The sequence below is a fragment of the Polistes fuscatus genome, unplaced genomic scaffold, assembly GCF_010416935.1.
Source record: "Polistes fuscatus isolate 324 unplaced genomic scaffold, CU_Pfus_HIC Scaffold26, whole genome shotgun sequence".
NCBI classification, from domain to species: domain Eukaryota; kingdom Metazoa; phylum Arthropoda; class Insecta; order Hymenoptera; family Vespidae; genus Polistes; species Polistes fuscatus.
The window spans coordinates 1,413,535-1,432,265 of NW_025113103.1; the positions used below are offsets into that span (position 1 = coordinate 1,413,535).

The 18,731-nt window shown below is 26.9% G+C and overlaps 4 protein-coding genes across 5 annotated transcripts; 1 reads left to right on the forward strand and 3 right to left on the reverse strand.

Annotated features, from left to right (window-relative positions):
* Window positions 1-1,525: 1,525 nt before the first annotated feature.
* Window positions 1,526-9,411, reverse strand: LOC122518798 (elongation of very long chain fatty acids protein AAEL008004-like). 2 transcript variants are annotated; one of them, XM_043637897.1, is made up of 4 exons: window positions 9,274-9,411; window positions 3,270-3,362; window positions 2,906-3,177; window positions 1,526-2,073 (listed from the first exon to the last, which is right to left on the reverse strand). In XM_043637897.1, exons 2-4 carry the CDS (start codon window positions 3,316-3,318, stop codon window positions 1,561-1,563), a joined length of 834 nt encoding a protein of 277 aa, XP_043493832.1. In that variant the 5' UTR covers window positions 3,319-3,362; window positions 9,274-9,411; the 3' UTR covers window positions 1,526-1,560. The 2 variants fall into 2 exon arrangements, with proteins under 2 accessions (XP_043493832.1, XP_043493833.1); XM_043637898.1 differs by lacking the exon at window positions 9,274-9,411 and adding an exon at window positions 8,786-8,871.
* A 498-nt stretch (window positions 9,412-9,909) lies between these two features.
* On the forward strand, window positions 9,910-12,688 carry LOC122518799. Its single transcript, XM_043637899.1, has 9 exons — window positions 9,910-10,145; window positions 10,255-10,485; window positions 10,541-10,698; window positions 10,807-10,954; window positions 11,049-11,475; window positions 11,638-11,792; window positions 11,875-12,114; window positions 12,184-12,416; window positions 12,485-12,688. The coding sequence occupies exons 1-9, from the start codon at window positions 10,088-10,090 to the stop codon at window positions 12,677-12,679; spliced, it is 1,845 nt and encodes a 614-aa protein (XP_043493834.1). The 5' UTR covers window positions 9,910-10,087; the 3' UTR covers window positions 12,680-12,688.
* A 150-nt stretch (window positions 12,689-12,838) lies between these two features.
* Window positions 12,839-14,419, reverse strand: LOC122518800 (protein FAM32A). The gene is made up of 3 exons (XM_043637900.1): window positions 14,145-14,419; window positions 13,704-13,836; window positions 12,839-13,336 (listed from the first exon to the last, which is right to left on the reverse strand). Exons 1-3 carry the CDS (start codon window positions 14,228-14,230, stop codon window positions 13,214-13,216), a joined length of 342 nt encoding a protein of 113 aa, XP_043493835.1. The 5' UTR covers window positions 14,231-14,419; the 3' UTR covers window positions 12,839-13,213.
* Window positions 14,420-14,918: 499 nt separating this feature from the next.
* LOC122518801 (ADP-ribosylation factor-like protein 8B-A) lies at window positions 14,919-17,099 on the reverse strand. Its single transcript, XM_043637901.1, has 3 exons — window positions 16,615-17,099; window positions 15,744-16,060; window positions 14,919-15,655 (listed from the first exon to the last, which is right to left on the reverse strand). Exons 1-3 carry the CDS (start codon window positions 16,735-16,737, stop codon window positions 15,535-15,537), a joined length of 561 nt encoding a protein of 186 aa, XP_043493836.1. The 5' UTR covers window positions 16,738-17,099; the 3' UTR covers window positions 14,919-15,534.
* Between the last annotated feature and the right edge of the window lie 1,632 nt (window positions 17,100-18,731).

Consider the following 18,731-nt stretch of genomic DNA (forward strand, 5'->3'; position numbering starts at 1 on the left):
CGATTCCACCAGAATTTTCACCAGAATTTTCACCAGAATTTTCATCGGGACTTTCACCGGGACTTTCATCGGGATTGTCACCAGATTTTCCACTAGGGAAAATGGATGCATCGATGTTACCCGATTACTGTTGGACACTAATCAGGGAATCACCAGCAGAAAATTACAAACGCCAGGCAAAGTGATCTTCCTCCAAGGGATAAAATCACTTAAAATCATAGATAACATCAAGATAAATACATGCATATGCTTATGCAGGTAATTAATAGTTAATCATAACATCAAAACAAAATCTAATATCGCATTTTCATGAAAATTTTCGTTAGAGAAAAAGAAGAAATACAATTTTCTTGGCTACTATAATTAAATAAATGTTCATATTATACAAAAAATGTTTACAATGTTATTAACAAATTGATAATTATATAATGACGTAAGATTTTTTTCGGATATCGTATTTGTCGTTCTTATTATTAAATATTTATTAATATAGGTACTTATATAAAACCATTTTAGATTTAACAATAATGTAATTTTTAATCGATTCATTATATATTTAGGAAATTGATTATCTAATTTGTTAATCAATTGAGTGGCCGAAAAGAAATGGTAGACCAGATATCGTTTAGTTTTTAATTATACATTTTTTTATTTTAAAAATTTTAAAAATAGTTTTTCCCTTTAATTATTTAAATATCGAAAAGTGTACTGATTACTATGAACATAGTACATTAGTATAATGTAATATATTAGTTAATAATAAAATATAAGTAATTATATATAATTTTTGATTTTTTTTTTTACAAGATTTATTATAAATCATTAAAAATAATATTATTTTTTCATCTCGATCAAAAAGTGATACATTAATTATTACAAATATTTATATATCGTTTAATAAAACAAATAATTCTTAATTACTGTGTCCGAAAATTAGAATTGATATATATTTCAAAATTATATTTCAAAACAGTATATATATATACTTATATTTTCTTATTAAAAATGTTTCATTTATAATTATTCAAAAACAAATCTTTGCCTATTACCATTTATTATTAAATTATTGACTTATTTCATTAAAACAACACTAAACCTATTACGACGAGTCAAATAATACTTATTCAATTTTTTTGCGAGTGAAAAAGAAATTTTATTGCATTAAAAAGAAAATAAAACGTTTAGTGTTAATGTTAAATATATTATACATACATATATATATATATATATATTTTTTTTTTAAATGTATATATCATATTTGCTATTTAAAAGTATGAATTATTTTGCTTCATCGAATTCGAAACTTTCTGTTTGTTTGTTTGTTTGTGCGATTATAAAAATATGAACATTTATTTCTATGTTTTATTTATTTTCGATATAAGATCGATCACAATCTCGATTTTTTCTTATATTATTTAAAAATATATCTTTCTCTTATCTGGAAGACATTTAATTGAGATCGATCACACAACTTTGCGAGTAATTTATATTATTTATATAAAAAAAATCCAATGAAATATTTCTCTTTTTGAATTAGTTTAGTTATCTTTTTAATCTCGCTCAATCGGATTTATTTTCTATCGTATCGGTGTTATTCAATTCACTATTCTTTTCATCTTTTAACGATTTGTTATAAGTTTCAACGTAAAACAAACCGAACAAATAAAGGAAATAAAAAGCGTTAATAACCATCAAAGTAGTCGGAATTTTCGGAAAATTACAATCGTTAAATAAAATTAGACTTCCGTGAATACCCACTATCACGAATTGCAATAATTGCAAACTCGTAAGATATTTTTTCCACCAAAGGTAAGGCTGTATTTTTGGGCCGAATGTAGATAGCAAGTAATAACCGTACATGATGATATGTACAAACGAATTGATAAGACCAAGAAATGTTCCATGACCACCAGGTATCCATTTAACAGCGATCCAACTGGCAATAGGCATCAACGAATGATGATAAAGGTGTAAGAACGATATTTGTTTGTCTTTTTTTCTAAGAACAAAAAATACCGTATCCAATAGCTCGACCAATTTGCATATGAAGTATGTGTAAACGGCATGTGTCATCTGTTAAATAAATTCATTAAAATGAACGTGACTTGTCAAACTAAACCTTCATAGTTTCAAACAAAATTATTACTGCAATGTCAAAAGTATAAAACGAAATATTTCCTTTTTCTTAATTAACTAGCACAATTTGATTTTATAAATGTATCATTGTAATTTTACGTTTCGATTGAAAAATTCATTTATTTGTAAATATACACTTGCCAAGAAAATTATTGGCTACTCATTCTCTCTCTCTGTGTGTGTGTGTATAGAAAAAGATACAAATATTTCGTTATATACTTCAGAGTTCATGAACTTTTATAAAATATACCCATTCCGCATAATCGATTGATATTAATATAATAGACTCTCTCACATAATGTTATCAATAAGTTACATATTACGTAAATTCGTATTACAGAAAATTCTATTGTATAAGTATTGTCACTTTTATTAGTCAAATACGATTTTTGATTATTTCTGTCTGGTTAATTTACAATTGATTTGATTTACATGTATAATGAATGAGAACAAAAATTACCAAACAAAAGAAATTTGACGATAAACAATGATCAATTAGAATAAATTATAATTTTTCGTGATACTGAAATTCAAATTTATTAAAAACGCGTCTAATGAAAAGTCACGTACGCGTGATAATAAAAAGAAGAAGAAGAAGAATGTAATAAACAAAGTAATTACAATATATTTCATGCTTTCAAAAATTCATATTATACGATAGTCTATTATAATGTTATAAACCAATGAACAAACGAACACAAATGAAGATATTTTTTGTAAGGGGTATTCCAGTGATAAAAAAAAAAAGAATTAATTTTTACAAACCTACCCTTAATGCCGTTGGATCGTCCGAATAATCAACTGGTTCACAATAAAAACTGTATTGATTCCACCATCCTGACATGAAGCCTTCGTAAACGATGTAAATGCTTACCAATATTTGAAAAAAATTATAAACTATCAAAGTATTTTTCAAATTGTATGGTTTTTTGTCCCTCATATACCTTGGTCCAGCGGATAAAGAAAAGTATAAATAAGTAATCAGAATCGTCAATAATGGACCTGGTCCGGAAACCAGGAACCAGTCGTTCGTTCTAGGATCTGAAAGAAGTCGCTTGTTAGATGATGAATAAATTATCGTCTTATTATTAACGACAATGACTAATAATGTTCAACAAATTTATTTACATTACCATTTTTATTGTACATAAGGTCTTTGTACCATTCTATAATAGCTGACATGTTTCTTTTTTTATTTATCTCCTTTTTTCTACTTGTCTATTAGTCTGTAAATAAAACCATTAATAAGATAAAACCATTAATTAAGATAAATTAATTGAATAATAGGAATAATAACAATAATAATGTATATATTTTCATATTAATTAAGTAGCATACTCGTTTAGTCCGAATGAAACGAATGAAAGAAGGATACAAAAAAATTGTTAAAAAAAAAGAGAGAGAAAAAAAACACACAAGAATTTTATACGTCCTTGATGAAAAAACACATCAGTGCACATAAATAATATCATTTACGAAACGATTGACAATGATTATCTCCTCGAAAGGGTGCAATTAAATGAATCGTACGAGTACGAAGACTTAAAAATACAATACGCGAACAATCAATTTATATACTAGAAATGATTCTCTTATCGAGCAGCATATTTATACTTGAATATAATAATTTTTAATATTATTTAATGATTATCTTCTTCCAATGCCATTGTCAGACCATATTAACCAAGTTATTATTTCCTTAACCGTGTTTCTATTATAACGAAAAGAATTTGTCAAAATAAATTAATATTGCATATATATATAAATATATAAGATTAATTATATATATAAGATAATTATATATTTATATAATTATATAAACATATGATAATATAAATATATATATATATATAATTTATTATATTATATTATTATTTATATAATTGCATATTATATTTATATAAATTTTTTATATTATATTTATATAAATATATAATAATATAAATATATATATATATATAATTTATTATATTATATTATTATTTATTATATATATATAATCGTTATTACACGACAAATATTATATAATTGCATATTATATTTAAGTAATATAAATAAAAAAGTGTATGGTTATATTTGATTAAAATTTGTTTACCTTAGGTGTCCAGATATTTCTAAATAAAAAAAAAAGGAAAAAAAAAAAGCAGTCTACTTACATTTTATAAATAATAACAATATATACACACAAGTTAACAATAAAATACTTTAAATTCTTAATAAATGTATTCGAAACGGATTTATGGTAAACCTTTCTTCTTCTTCTTCTTTATCTTCTTCTTCTTAATTAACAGAAATACGTGTAATAAAATCGTATTAACCTTAGAATAAAATCACCTTTCTTTCCTTGTTTTCTTTTTAAGTTTCGTCTACGTCATTCTCTCGTAATTCAAGGAAAAACGTTTCGGTTTTATAGACATTTTTCTACACCACTGCACGGACATAAGGTATTTAGGTACTGGCAACGCCAGTTTTGAAGTCAGAGGAGATAAAAGTTGCCAATCCGTTTCGAAAGATGAAAAAGAAAAGAAGAAAAAGAGAAAAATACGACGAAGGCAACCAAGGTGAACCAGATCGTCGAGGTACAATGAAAACATCCACTATATAAAAGTTACATTCTACTTTTACTCTCCCTTTCTTCGTATCTCGTATCATTTCCTCCTCCATGTAATTTTATTACTTCAAATTCTTTTTAATAATTCATGCGATATCATTCATAATATTAATATATGTATATGTATAATAAAGAAATAGTTTTTTTTTTAGATATTAAGACAAATTATATTTTACAATGTTATAATCTTCTCCATGAATTAATCAAAAATAAATACTATTGAGACGTTGTATTTAATTTGAAAAAATAACATTTAATATTAACAATAATGTGTATATATATATATAATAAATGAATGAAATACAAAAATATGTAAAAATTTGCACGAATAAAATATATTTTGCAATGTTATAGTCTTCTCCATGAATTAATCAAAAATAAATACTATTTGAGACGTTGTATTTAATTTTAAAAATAACATTTAATATTAACAATAATGTATATATATATAATAATGAATGATATAAAATATGTAAATATTGCACGAATAAAATTATTTTTGCAATGTTATAGTCTTCTCCATGAATTAATCAAAATAAATACAATTTGAGACATTGTATTTAATTTAAAAAATAACATTTAATATTAACAATAATGTATATATATATATATATAAATTAATGAAATATAAATATGTAAAATATTGCACGAATAAAATTATATTTTGCAATGTTATAGTCTTCTCCATGAATTAATCAAAAATAAATACAATTTGAGACATTGTATTTAATTTAAAAAAATACATTAATATTAACAATAATGTATATATAATATAAATGAATGAAATACAAAATATGTAAAATATTGCACGAATAAAATTATATTTTGCAATGTATAGTCTTCTCCATGAATTAATCAAAAATAAATACAATTTGAGACGTTGTATTTAATTTAAAAAATAACATTTAATATTAACAATAATGTATATATATATATATAAATAAATGAAATACAAAAATATGTAAAATATTGCACGAATAAAATTATATTTTGCAATGTTATAGTCTCTCCATGAATTAATCAAAAAAATACTATTGAGACGTTGTATTTAATTTAAAAAAATAACATTTAAATATTAACAATAAGGTATATATATATATATAATATAATAAATGAATGAAATATTAAAATGTAAAATATTGCACGAATAAAATTATATTTTGCAATGTTAGTCTTCTCCATGAATTAATCAAAAATAAATACAATTTGAGACATTGTATTTAATTTTAAAAAATAAAATTTAATATTAACAATAAGGTATATATATATATATATAATAAATGAATGAAATACAAAAATATGTAAAATATTGCACGAATAAAATTATATTTTGCAATGTTATAGTCTTCTCCATGAATTAATCAAAAATAAATACTATTTGAGACGTTGTATTTAATTTTAAAAAATAACATTTAATATTAACAATAATGTATATATATATATAATAAATGAATGAAATATTAAAATATGTAAAATATTGCACGAATAAAATTATATTTTGCAATGTTATAGTCTTCTCCATGAATTAATCAAAAATAAATACTATTTGAGACGTTGTATTTAATTTTAAAAAATAACATTTAATATTAACAATAATGTATATATATATATATATAATAAATGAATGAAATACAAAAATATGTAAAATATTGCACGAATAAAATTATATTTTGCAATGTTATAGTCTTCTCCATGAATTAATCAAAAATAAATACTATTTGAGACATTGTATTTAATTTAAAAAAATAACATTTATTATAAATGAATGGAATACAAAAAATATGTAAAATATTGCACGAATACAAACGAATAGATTTCGTCTGTTTAACCTAACACTCGAAATAATTAAATACCAGTCGAATCTCATGTAAAATCGAAAGGCTAGAATGCCTAATCGATAAACTTAAGCTGACCTACTTGCCAATTTACTACGAGAGTATTACCTCGAACGATACCTCGAATATATTTGTACCATAGTCGTAAATATTAATTTTTTAAAAAGGATAAAAAATAAATCTAAGTCACTCGAAGTATGGAAAGGGGGAAAGAAGAGGAAGGAGGAAGAGAATTCAATGAACTCAGCAATGAACGTAAAAAAAAAAGAAAAAAAAAGATCCTTTTTATTCGTAACATCTTCCTTTTTTTCTGTCCCAAGGATTTGGAATTTTGAATCGAACATAAAATTTGAAAAAAAAAGGAAGAAGAAATAATACTGCTATCTCATCTCGTGTTTTATGAATGATCGTAAAAGAAAAATAGAAAGAAAAAAATAAAAATGTTTAACGCGAGTATTCGTCCTTCTTCTGACAAAGGACCAAATTTTTAAAGGATAAAGACTTCACAAGAGAAAAAGAAATATAACTGTTATAAACCGGTTATGGGATGACTGAGACTCACCTGAGTAAGAGCAAAGAAAATAATAAAAACAAAAAAAAAGGAATGATTTCGTTTTTGATTCAACGTTCGTGTGGAAAAATGATATTTTGACGAAAATATTCCGATCATCCAAGCTTTTATATACGCAAATAATTGTATAATATAAAATCTAAGGAAAAATTCACGTAAGTTTGTTCTCATTTCAATTTGTCCAAAATATTAGAAATAATAAATATAAAATAAGACACACACACACATACGAGTTTTATGACATAAATTGTTACGAAAAACGTGTTAAAATATTTGAAATGATTACCTGCTATTATATAACGTTCGAAAAATTTCGCTTTCTTATTTTAACGACACCCAACGATATTATTTGAATGACATGGTTGATTTCTCCAAAAAAAAAAGAAAGAACTAAATTTAACCTTGAAACAAATCCATAAGAGAATTCTTTACTCGATAGTTATAGTTTTATAATAGTTCGTTTTTGATATTTTTTAATTTTGTTTTTAAAAATTCGACAAACGAAAATAAAAGATAAATAGAATAATAATTATCAAGGAACAATTAACTAACTGCGACAACGACGACGACGAGGACACTTTATTATTTTCTTTTTTTTTTTTTTTTTAATTGTATTCCGTTATTTCATTCGTATTTGAAATTTTCTTACCTTGAAAAGTCAACTTTAAATAATTGTGACACGGATAAGAAGATGCGACTAACGTGTACCACTCTCTCCCTAAGGCGATAATAAATACAATAATAAGTGTGTAAGAGTTAAAGATATTTTACAATAATTCATCTTACGGTTATCTATTACGACATCTTTACATGATTTACGTATCCAACGAATCGTCGTCGTCGTCGTCGTCGTTCTAATGTTTTCCCTTTCTAAATATATTACTTTGTAAATTAATGAAAAATATTACTTTTGCATACCTATATAAGTAATTTAATAAGTGCACAACACTTTTCCTAGCTTACTTGCTTTGCGGTTAAGCAATAATGACACGTTAAGAATGTTGTACGATCGGCATCACTGAATTTCTCGGACGCGTCCTTTGAAGAAGAAAGAAAGAAAGAAAGAAAGAAAGAAAATGATTAAAAACACACACACTTGCACATATTACACATAATCGAAAACGAAAGATTGATTTATTTTAATAAAATCGATAATCAAGTTCCTTTAGATTATGGTGTAAATTATGGTGTAAATTATAAAATGAAGAATATTTCAATAATATTTTAGATAATAATAATCATTTTATCTAGAAATATTATTTAATATTAAGATTGTTTGGAATAATTCAATGAAATTTTATCTAAATCTATTTTTAATATAGAATATATATATTATTATTATCTAGAAACACACAGAGAATTCTTATATATTTGAGATCACTAAATTTGATTATTTAAAAGAAAGAAAAATAAGAAAAATCTTTCCTTTCTTTTCGTTAATCTTTAAATACAGCAAAAGATCAAAGAAGGAGTGAAAGTAACCGAAACTATCTTCGTTCTTTACGAAGTTACTTTATTTTTTATATATAATTAATACTATTTCTTTCTTATATGTATATGTGTGTGTGTGTGTGTATTTTCAATCAGGATAAAAAAAAACCCCCAAAAATTCATTCAAACTAACAACACTACCTTTGATCTTCGAGATGTTCGTAGAACAATATTCGTATAAGTCACTTATGCATCCTTTTTCTTTCCTTTTTTATCTTATCTTCTTTTCTATTCTTCTCTTTTTGTAAAATTAAACAACAATTTGATATTTAAAAGAAAATAATGGATCTTTCACGACACTGTATAACAAATATGATGTTTAAAGGTAAAACAATGTTCGAAAAAGTTAACAAAGAAGAAGAAGAAGAAGAAAAAGATGATGATGAAGATGAAGAAGAAGAAGAAGAAAAAGAAGAAGAAGAAGAAAAAGAAGATGATGGTGGAGATGATGATATCTTTCGAGAATTAAGAACTCGCGACGATAGTCTCCAAGCAACTGCATGAAGAAAATGAAAGTTTACCAATTTATATGTTACATGTATCTGTATATATATACGCTATTACTTTAATTTGTAATCATATTTGTTAAATATAATATCAAATTTAGAAAAAAGAAAAAAGATAAATACCTTTTGTTTAATATATATTTATCATTAAAATGTTTCCTTATAGTGTTTCAATTACACTCGATGAAAAAAAAGAAAAAAAGAATTTCAAACGATATATCACTTTGCTTAGCTAGTGTACTAATGAACTCTTGCGGGTGTATTCCTTTCTTTTATCTTGTCAAACACATATTGTCCATAAGTCGATAGAATATACAAGTCATTTCCTTGTATGAATTATTAAATAATAATATAATAATAATAGCAAAATAAAATAAATTATACATCGCTCTATTGATCAATTCTCAAAATTTGTTCTCTGAACATCTTTTTTTTAAAACAAATATAAAATATCTAACTTTTATTAAATATAATAAAATAATATAATATAATAAAAAATTCAAATTAATATAATATAATATTATATAAATTGTTATACGATCAATTAAATTACAAACTTCGACACTAAAACTAACAATAATGATGATTTTTGCGAACTTCGTTCCATGTTCTATTTTTATTTTTTATTTTAACATTCTCTTTGTATGGAAATTTAATATAATCTACATACGTATGCATTTTTAAATTTGAATGTAACGCGTGCCTCAAACTGTTTTATCGATTCAGGAATGCGTATTACAATGCATTGAAAAATGTCATAATTAATTCTCTAAAGAAATCATAGGTGACAGGAATATCGTGACAATGCGAGATTAGGGTGCGGCATTATGTTTTTGTATTTTCCTATATTATTCATTATTATTACCAAATGAGTCAATTTTAAATTAATACTGTTATACATAGTTATTATTTTGGATGTATCAATTGCAATAATAAAATGATGTATAACGTACGGATTACCCATTTACTTTTAATAATATGTTTCATTTATCAAGGTAAATTGTTTCTTTAATTAGTCATTAAATTGTGTTGTTAATTTAGTAACCCTAATATACGTTTATTTTTTATATTTATAAATGTAAATCTTTTTTTAATCCTATATAGTGTCTGGATCTTGTCAAATACCATTGATAATTAGAGGTTCTTGGTTTTCTTGGGAAAATGGCATGAATACTTTGACAGAGATTAATGCTGAAACGATGTCAAATCGTGGATCTTGTATAGAAATGATGGAAGAATTACATGTTAATTATACGTTTGTGTTTCGAAAAAATAATTGTTATCATTGCGTGAAACTCATTGTTAGAACTGTTAACATATTAGAGAAACTAGAAGGTAAGTGCATTGTTAATATCTGATATATTGTCGTTATATTAATTTTATATTTTAGCAAGCTGCGTAAATCTACCTCCCAATGTTGAACCTACGATAGAAAATGTCTGTAAAGGATTACGTCCAGATCAACAATTAATAACATTATTTTCTGAAAATTATGTTCCCGTTAATTGTAGATCATCCCTCGAAGGTGTATGGCAATTCGCTTATCAGGCAAGTCTTCAATTTTCCACGATGACTTCTACTAACGCTTGGATATTTATTTCATTACAAAATATAAATATCCTGTAGATACTAACTAATCCTTTTACTTTGTCGTAGAATCGATTCAGATTTACAGGAGAATGCAATCATCCGGATGCACAGATACGCTCTTGTCAAACTGCAGGCACGCAATTTCTTATAACTAATCAAAAGTTTAATATTACTTACAAACAGTGTCCAGGCATGAAAGAAACCTTCGATGGAGGTCAGTTTATATATCTAATATTTTTATCGATTATATAACATCTCTTTATACAGTATAAATTCATTACATTTAATCATCTATTGTTTTATTTTAGTGGTAGAATACAGCTGTTTGGGTGATTGGTTTGTCGACAAAAATCACTTTTTTGCTGTAGCAAATACTAAAGAATCTAGAAAGGATGAAAAGTATAGATGTTTCTTAAAAAATCGCGATGACGATTTATATATTGGTGTATCTATTACAGCGGAATGTAACACTTTGAAAACTGTTGAAAAGAGTCCTGAAAGATTAAGAGTTACGCCTGTTAAAGCTGAAGTAGTTGAACCTGGTTGTCGCTTACCTCAAGATATGCATGGCAATTGGATAAATACAGCTAACATCGATGCAGATGTTTTTATTAATGAAACGCATATCATTGAAACGTGGTATCCTGATGAGGGCCGTTATAGGCGTACAATTTATGTCTGTCGTGAATTAAGAGATAGTAGGATAATGATGGCAAGATTAACAGTCGATGGCTGGTACGTTTTATATAACTTATATTGATATATGAATATAAATAGGAATTCTTTCATTTACACATTGCTTTTGTAAAATCAAGTACTTATATAAATGGAAGAATTACTGTATATAGTTGTTTTATTGTAATGAAATCATCCGTTTACAATCATTTTTTATTGCAGTCAAAAGGATTATGTTTGCTTCGATGTTGTTCCCCGGCATCACAATATTATTAGATATCGTCGTGGCGTTGCAGTAATTAAAGATGATTTTCATACAGTCTGTTCTTGGGTTCAATTTCAAAATACAGAAAATTGGAAATACGATTTATTCCTAGGTACGTATACAAAATAAAAAAAATAAAAAAGAAAAAGTGTATTTTATATTAATTTAACTTTTCTTTATCGTCTCATCTTAAGCGGAAAATCCTGTACCTGTACGTTGTCCTGTTGCTGGAAAATACATGTTTAAGCAGAAAGGAGATGTTCTTTTCGAAACACGTATTTTGGGCGGTGTCACTTTATCACCACGTCCAAATATTTATTGCAAACAAAATATTTCTGATTTTTCTGTCTGCGATACAGATCAAAAAGAAGTAGCCATAGATGAGAACTATTGTTTGTCCGTAGATTATTTAGGAAAACCAGTGGATATTTATAGTGAGTAAAGATTTTAATTAACGTTTATTATTCATTCATTCTTTCAATAAAATTTCTCTTTTTATACAGGCGAACCCGATTATAAAATGAAATGCATTGGTTATTGGAAAGAAAATTTAAAATCTTATCTTATTACATATGACGAATTGGATCCTTTCAGCAAGTACCGTTGTTGGGTATATCAAAGAGCAGATTTAAATAGAGTATTAATGTCTCAAGCAATCGGACCATTTTGTGATCTTAAACAAGATGTCACGAGTAGCAATTATACGGAAGGTGCAGCAGTTGCACTCGAGTTGCAAGTACGTGAATAATATTTTTTTTTTTACTTTTCCAACCATGACAGCAATGCAAACTATTTTTATTACAGGAATACGAACGTGAACGCGACCAATGTCCAATGCATTTCGATGATGGCAGTAATCCGTGGATGAAAACTGAAAACTTTATTACAGTTTTTCGTTATAATAACGGTAACGTAATTGTAACATCTCCCACGTTGCTTACTGGACTTTTAATCTATCTTTTTCGATTTAATTTTATACATATACGATATGTCGTATAGCGTATATATATCTAAAAAAAAAACATATCTATTTTTACTGAAGATTCTATTTTGGTAAAACAATGCCAATGATTCAGACTATGATCTATTGATCATCATTTTTATTCGACAATACTTAAGGAATTAATTACTTTTATAATCGAGATGATATAATAAGAATTAAAGATAGTATAGATTTTTACTAAATAATAAATATACCGTCCACAAGTTAAAATAATCCGTCCAAGTTACGTATTAATGTACATATAACATTTATCGTATAACAATGTTATTTTATTCGTTGAAACTAAAGTATTTCATAAAGTTTCCTTTTGAAACTTTATGTCATACAAAAAGATGATATCAATTTTATCAATCTATAAAATATAAGTATAGATCTATTATAGATATGAAACTATAATTTTTTTATTAAAAATATAAGAATTATTAATGAGCTTATACCATGTCTCTCTTATCCTTTAAACTATCATACAGAGATTGTTATTTATAATCTAAATAAATAAAAATGTTCATACTCTTAAAGAAACGATGCCCTTATTTGGTCCAGCTGACTTTCGGTATATCGAAGTGCTCCGTCAAACTATCTAAATGCCTATTAAATTCTTCAACGCGTTGCTTGTGAGTCATAGAAGCTTTCTGTTTTATTCTCTCGTTTTGCTGAAATAAATATCATGAATTATATCTAATGTGTATGTAAAGCATATCACTTTTTATATATACATGGTATCCTATAATTAATAGTGCAAGTGAGCAGGAAGTGATTCTATATAAAAACTTAGTCGAAAATTTAGAATACAAGTTGTTCATGTAATGTTTTGTTTTCGAGAAAAATAAATTTGAAATTCTGACAAGTACGCGTGCATTTGACTGAGCTCGCAAACTAAAAACCTTGAATGTTAAATGTAAGAGTAGAACTGATGCGAAAGATATCATCGATAAAGAAATCTGTTAAACTAAAACTGATTCAAACTCGCTTTTACTATCTATTGTAAAGTGTTCTATTGTAACGAAAGAAAGATATTACCATTTTTTCTTGCATCTTTTGAAAAGCTATTTCTGCCTTTGTACGTTTTATTTCAACGTTCTGTGGTTTCTCCTCTTCGATTTTACTGGCTATCTCTGCTAGTTTTTTATTTTGGCTATCTTTTTTCTTTTTCCTAATAAACAAATTAAATTAAATATTAACAGGCAGGATTTGACAGGGTTCCATATGCAACTATTGGAAACAATTAAATATTGGCTATTTGTAAAATAGTTATAAATAATCGAAATGTCTACGTGTTCCTGTCACTGATAATGAGAAAAACATAATAACCATAACCAAAATTGAAAAGTGTCAAAATTATTGAGAATAATTTTTTAGAATAACTATTTTTAAGCCCTGTTAGCAAGTAAAAAACATTTAACGATATGTAGATAAATAAACTTAACCTTAAATTACAAACTAATCTATGCTTACACTTACTTTTTGCTCACGGTCTGATCGATTTTTAATTTGAGAGGTCCTTTTGCAGCATATGCATAAGGATCATCTTCGTTTGTCGTTGACATGATTTAATATTAATTAATTAACACTTAATTAACTATTCGAAGCAGAAAATAACAATTAGTTACGTATATTCACTGACAAGTAAAGGACAGACAGAGATAGAGACAGAGAGAAAGAGAGAGAGAGAACTGCAGCTCCATCTACACATTTACAATGAAACTAATTTCCTGCGCATGCGCGCTTACGATGAATCTAATCGGTAAACTGCAGTATGCATATGTTTGTTATGATACCATTTAATTATAAAATATATATATATAAAATAATTATAAAATTATTATAAAATAATTATATATATATATATAATTATAATAAAAAAAAAATTATATATATATATAATTATAAAATTATTATGAAATAATTATATATATATATAAAATAATTATAAAATACTCTATAACTTATAAGCTCATAGCGTAATATTTGTAATAAGCGTAAAACGATGAAGAAAATCAAGTAAACGCAAATGAAATAAACATATGTAATTAAAAGTACAAGATGATTAAAATATAATAAAATAATATACGCCATCCAGAGTGAGATCAGGATTCGGTACATAGGCGAGCATCCATTTAAAAAATGGATTATAGGGTTTTATTTATATGTATATAGGCATATACGTATATACATATACATAACACACAATCATATTTTATAGAGCATAATAAATTGATATCGTATAGTCCATTATTCTTCATTAATTATACAAGTTTACTTAGCATCGCATCATGTACATTTAGCAATCAATTGTTTGAAATCTCTACATCGTGTTGTTTTAATCGTTATCAAGTAATTTTAAGAGATTGCATATTATATAATAATTAATATTAATACCTTTGAGCCTGTATTTGTATTAGCTACCAGTGATCTATTATAATTATTAAATACTATTATGCTCCAATATTACAAGTTCAAATAATAGCACTGATGCTTGAATCGAGTATCTAAAAACGAAAATATAAAAAATTGTTTCTTAACGCTAACTAGCTCCCAGATAATAAGAGCTTTTCGTGTTATAATCCACAAGAACATACTTGGCATAAGCATTGTTTTTTATTTCTTTTTTTTTTCCTATTTTTTTTTTTAATTTTTTTTCTCTTTTTCATCTTCAAACTTTAATTCACCGCAAACTTTTCGTATTTAAACTTAAAATTGCTAAAGCTTAGGTTGAGAAATTTTCTACGATTATGACTCGATTCTGAATCCTGAACAAAATCCATTTAACACCCCTCGTGCGATTGATCCCAATACTTTTACCGATATCTTGGGTATTCCAACACGAATGCATTGCATTTTTCCATGCGTATTAGCGTATTCCGCTTCGGGAATGTGCTATGAGCCATTGTAACGTAATATCAATATTGTCCTTTTCTTTGCAAGAAATGCTATAGCAACAAATCTCACGATCTTGAATTGCTGACAAATTCCTAAAAAGCAGAATTAATATGTTGAATTAATTTTGTATATAAAATTGAATATGACATAAATAATTTGTTCTCTAGAGAAATTTCTTACATTCTTTCTATAAGCCCATTTTCATCCAATGCGTGAGGAAGGTCCCTTTTATTTCCAAGTACTAGAACTGGTATACCGGATAGTTGAGGCTTGTCCAGTAAATTATGTAATTCGTTACGACTGGCTTCAATTTTTTCTGAATCAGCTGCGTCGACCATATACACTATGGCATTGACGCCTCTACAGTATCTTTCCCACATGGATCTAAACCTTGGTTGACCGCCGATGTCCCAAACTTTGATGGTAACATTACCCTTAGTTATTTTACGCATATTAAAACCAACCGTTGGTATCATGTCTTCGCTAAATTGTCCTGACTGCGAACACAAGAAAAACATTTCTATAACTGCGTTGTCTTTTTCTATAAAAGTTAATAGACTGCGAAAAGATGGACTATATTTGAAAGCATTATCGTTCCTTGTTAAATGCACCTATGCATTTCTTCCAAAATGATGTCTGTGTACCAGAATTAAACATCGATTTGCAATTGATTTAAAGATCTTTTATCTATAATATAACTGAATGCAAGAGCAAAAATTGAAAATACAGAAGATAGATTTAAAACAGATAGACAAAAAGATATATATTTTACAAATAGAATTATTTATCCTAATTTTAAAAACGCACCTTAACAATCTACCATTTAAACATTAAAGTCTCATCTAGGAAGTAGAAAATATAACTATGGTGCACGCGTGTGTTGCGATTATTTAAGTAGAAATATCGTGCTGTTTAAAAAATGGATAAATGGGTTTTCATACAGTCCATTCCTCGATTTGATTTAGTTAATCGGCACTGTGGCACGATGCTCAAAACGAGATGTATAATCATGGGGTTTTAACAATGTCAAACAAAAAGGGTTGTTCCGTACCGCTATAACATTAACGAACGTAGTTTTTCCGCTATATTGAAGTCCAACGAGGGTAAGTTCCATTTCCTCCTTCCAAAAGAGTGACTTGAACCAATCTAAGATCCTATTGATTAGCGCCAACATCCTGAATAATAACGGGGGACGTTGATCCCGCTGTTGTATTGTCAGTAAAAAAAAAGATCTCTTTTTCTTTTTCCCGTTTTACCGTACTGTTTCACCCGAAACGACGGAGAGGAGAATAATCAACACAACAACGCGACAACTATATAACCACGACGATGATAATGGATAATAACGAATAAACGGTGGCAAAAATTGCAACGATGATTATTAATACGACGTTAATTTTAAAACGAGACGACAACTAGGAAGATGACGGTGAGAACTATGACAACACTTGCAATCTTTGACATATAGTTATCCGCGGTGGTGGACAAGAGTAGTAGTCGACGTCAGTGCAAGCACCAAGCGAGTACAACGCTAGTCAATGATATTATTTACAATTGCCGCCACCATTTTCATTTGGGCGCCACTGTTCTCTCTTCTTAATCTTTATCCAATACGAATTCAGAGATAAAAACAACGATCTTTTTTTATCTAAATGAACAATATTTCTTGAAATATTATTTATGATTATTAATATCAAACGAAATGCGTTGTGTTCTTCCGGATAGAGATATAAAGTTCGTTGCCGCATTTTTTGACTAACTGTTTTATAATCATTGACGTGCGGTGTTTAACAGAACACCGGATAAACAGCGGTTCTCAAACTGTATCGAATAGTAATACACGCATAAATAATAATCGAATATTTTTATTAAGAATGGAGAATGTTACGATTTATGTTACGTTGTTTTCAAAATAATTTTCCTTTTTTTTTCTTTTTATATTATTAATAGAAACGAATTGATAGAGATAATTTCAAATATTGTTAGATCTTATTATGAATATATCGTTTCCGTGGGCGGGAAAGAAAGGAAAAGTGACGACAGATGCGCGTTCATGGAATGACTCACACGTGTTGCTGTGCTTTCAGATATTTAAATGAATTTAGAACTTGTCGATAATTCTTTTCGAATGACTAATTAATCTCCATCCTTCTTTCTTTTTCTCTCTCTCTCTATCTATCTCTTTAACTTTGTATACTTTTTCAAATATATTATACGATACTGTATTTCGTGCAAATCGATACTACGTCAAATTTATTAAATTTACTTATATCGAAGTTAGATATTTTTTTTTTCTAGATTAATCCCTTTTCTTGCATCAATATCAATCGAATATCAAACGAATAATCAATACTTCAGAAAACAGGTAGCCAAAGTATGTCACGAATATTATTTATCTTCTAAATATTTCAAAAGAACATATATTTATATATATATATATATATATATATATTTTTTTTTTTCTCTTTCTATACTTGAAATGATTATTTTGGCATTGATTATGCGAATCGAGATTAGATTGCACATTATGTTTTCGATCGAATGATTTGTAAGGGAGATTAAAGAGAAAAAAAAATAAAAAAATAATAAAAGAAGTCGTACACCTTTACCTTTCCGCAGCGCCATCTGCATAACGAGGTTTGAAGTTCGATGCATCCGAATTAACTCGGTCGATAAATTATCCCCGATCGATACCGGTCGGTACATTACCTCGATCGATAACCCAGACCGATACCGGTCGATAACCCCCACTCGTTGCAGTAAACAAAATGTATTTTTTAAAAAATGATCTTCAATGCCTCATTAACAAAAAGAGATTTATATATCCAGTAATACGTAGCATTTTTATTATTAACAAAAATACATCACGTGTCGCGAATGGACCCATCGCAAAATCCATAAACTTTGACTATAAAATATACCCCCTATATAAGAATATAATATTGTATATATATATACAATTCTCTCTCCTAATGTTATTAACCCACCCCCATTCGACCGGATGATTCAAATACAAACTAGGCAGTATACACGGTGTGTGATATATATATTATAATAAAATCGGCTCTCACGAATACGGAGGAATACTTGCAACAACCTAACTTCAAGCTCCCTGCCGTTTAAAAAAAGAAGAATAATTCATTAGATTTAGCTTCGTCTTTTGTCCCT